General features: G+C 37.6%; 1 protein-coding gene across 1 annotated transcript; it reads left to right on the forward strand.

Annotated features, from left to right (window-relative positions):
- Positions 1 to 117: 117 nt before the first annotated feature.
- LOC136796549 (fibronectin type 3 and ankyrin repeat domains 1 protein-like) lies at positions 118 to 666 on the forward strand. Its single transcript, XM_067050570.1, has one exon. The coding sequence runs from the start codon at positions 118 to 120 to the stop codon at positions 664 to 666; it is 549 nt and encodes a 182-aa protein (XP_066906671.1).
- Positions 667 to 996: the final 330 nt, after the last annotated feature.

Consider the following 996-nt stretch of genomic DNA (forward strand, 5'->3'; position numbering starts at 1 on the left):
TGGACATATTCTTTACTCGCCCTCGCAAGATGTTCGGCCAACCTAAATGTAAAAGACCTTGACGGAAATACACCATTGCACATTACTGCCATCAATGATCACTCTTGGACTGCTGATATGCTGCTCTTGTTGGGCGCTGATCCGAATATAAAGAACAACAAAGGTAAATTACCTCAAGATTTAGTAACATCAGTCAAGAACAGAGATCTAGAGTACATGTTCCATCCTAAATATATAGAGTGGATCAGTGATGTCAGACCGTTATCGGACAGCGAACAGAAGTTCCTAAAAAATGTGAACGAAGGGTATTACATGAATATAATGGATTCTTGCAAGGAAGGAATCGATGTCCACGTCAAGGATGTGAACCATAACCAATACACAGTGCTGCACTATGCAGTGTCCGTAAAGTACAACATTCCCGAGACGATACAAGTGCTACTCCGGTGCGGAGCGGACATAAACGCGAGGGATGCCGACGGCAACACCCCACTACATCTAGCTATATCAGGGAAGTTCGGGGAATCCCAAAGTGCTCTGTTGCTTAATGGAGCAGATCCGTACATCGCCAACGGAGCTGGCAAGACGGCCTACCAGATGCTGAAGGAGTCTTCGCCTAAAGAAGTGGACAGGTTACAATGGTACATGAACAGTATGCTAGTCTGAGGACCATTGTCTTTTCTTAATCCAATATTTTTGATGCTTTAAGAAATTTGTTTTTTCTTTAATTGCTGAAGTCAATAGAAATTTCAGTATTCCATATATGTTTTTTATAACGCAGTGTATGTTTTTCAACTGAATGAAAATTATTAGATAAATATATTGCTTAATTAAAATAAATATTTCAAGACTAGTAGTGTTTTTTAAATTACAATTGAGGCCTTCAGATATACTTTGCGGTATTTTTTATTTTTTTTTAATTATTTATTTATTGTAATTTACAACTGTACAAAATAATACAATAGGTAAATATGTAGTATGTTTCATATACACTTG

The sequence above is a fragment of the Halyomorpha halys genome, unplaced genomic scaffold (genome assembly GCF_000696795.3).
Source record: "Halyomorpha halys isolate HHAL.00 unplaced genomic scaffold, Hhal_1.1 Scaffold4523.1, whole genome shotgun sequence".
In the NCBI taxonomy this organism is placed as follows: domain Eukaryota; kingdom Metazoa; phylum Arthropoda; class Insecta; order Hemiptera; family Pentatomidae; genus Halyomorpha; species Halyomorpha halys.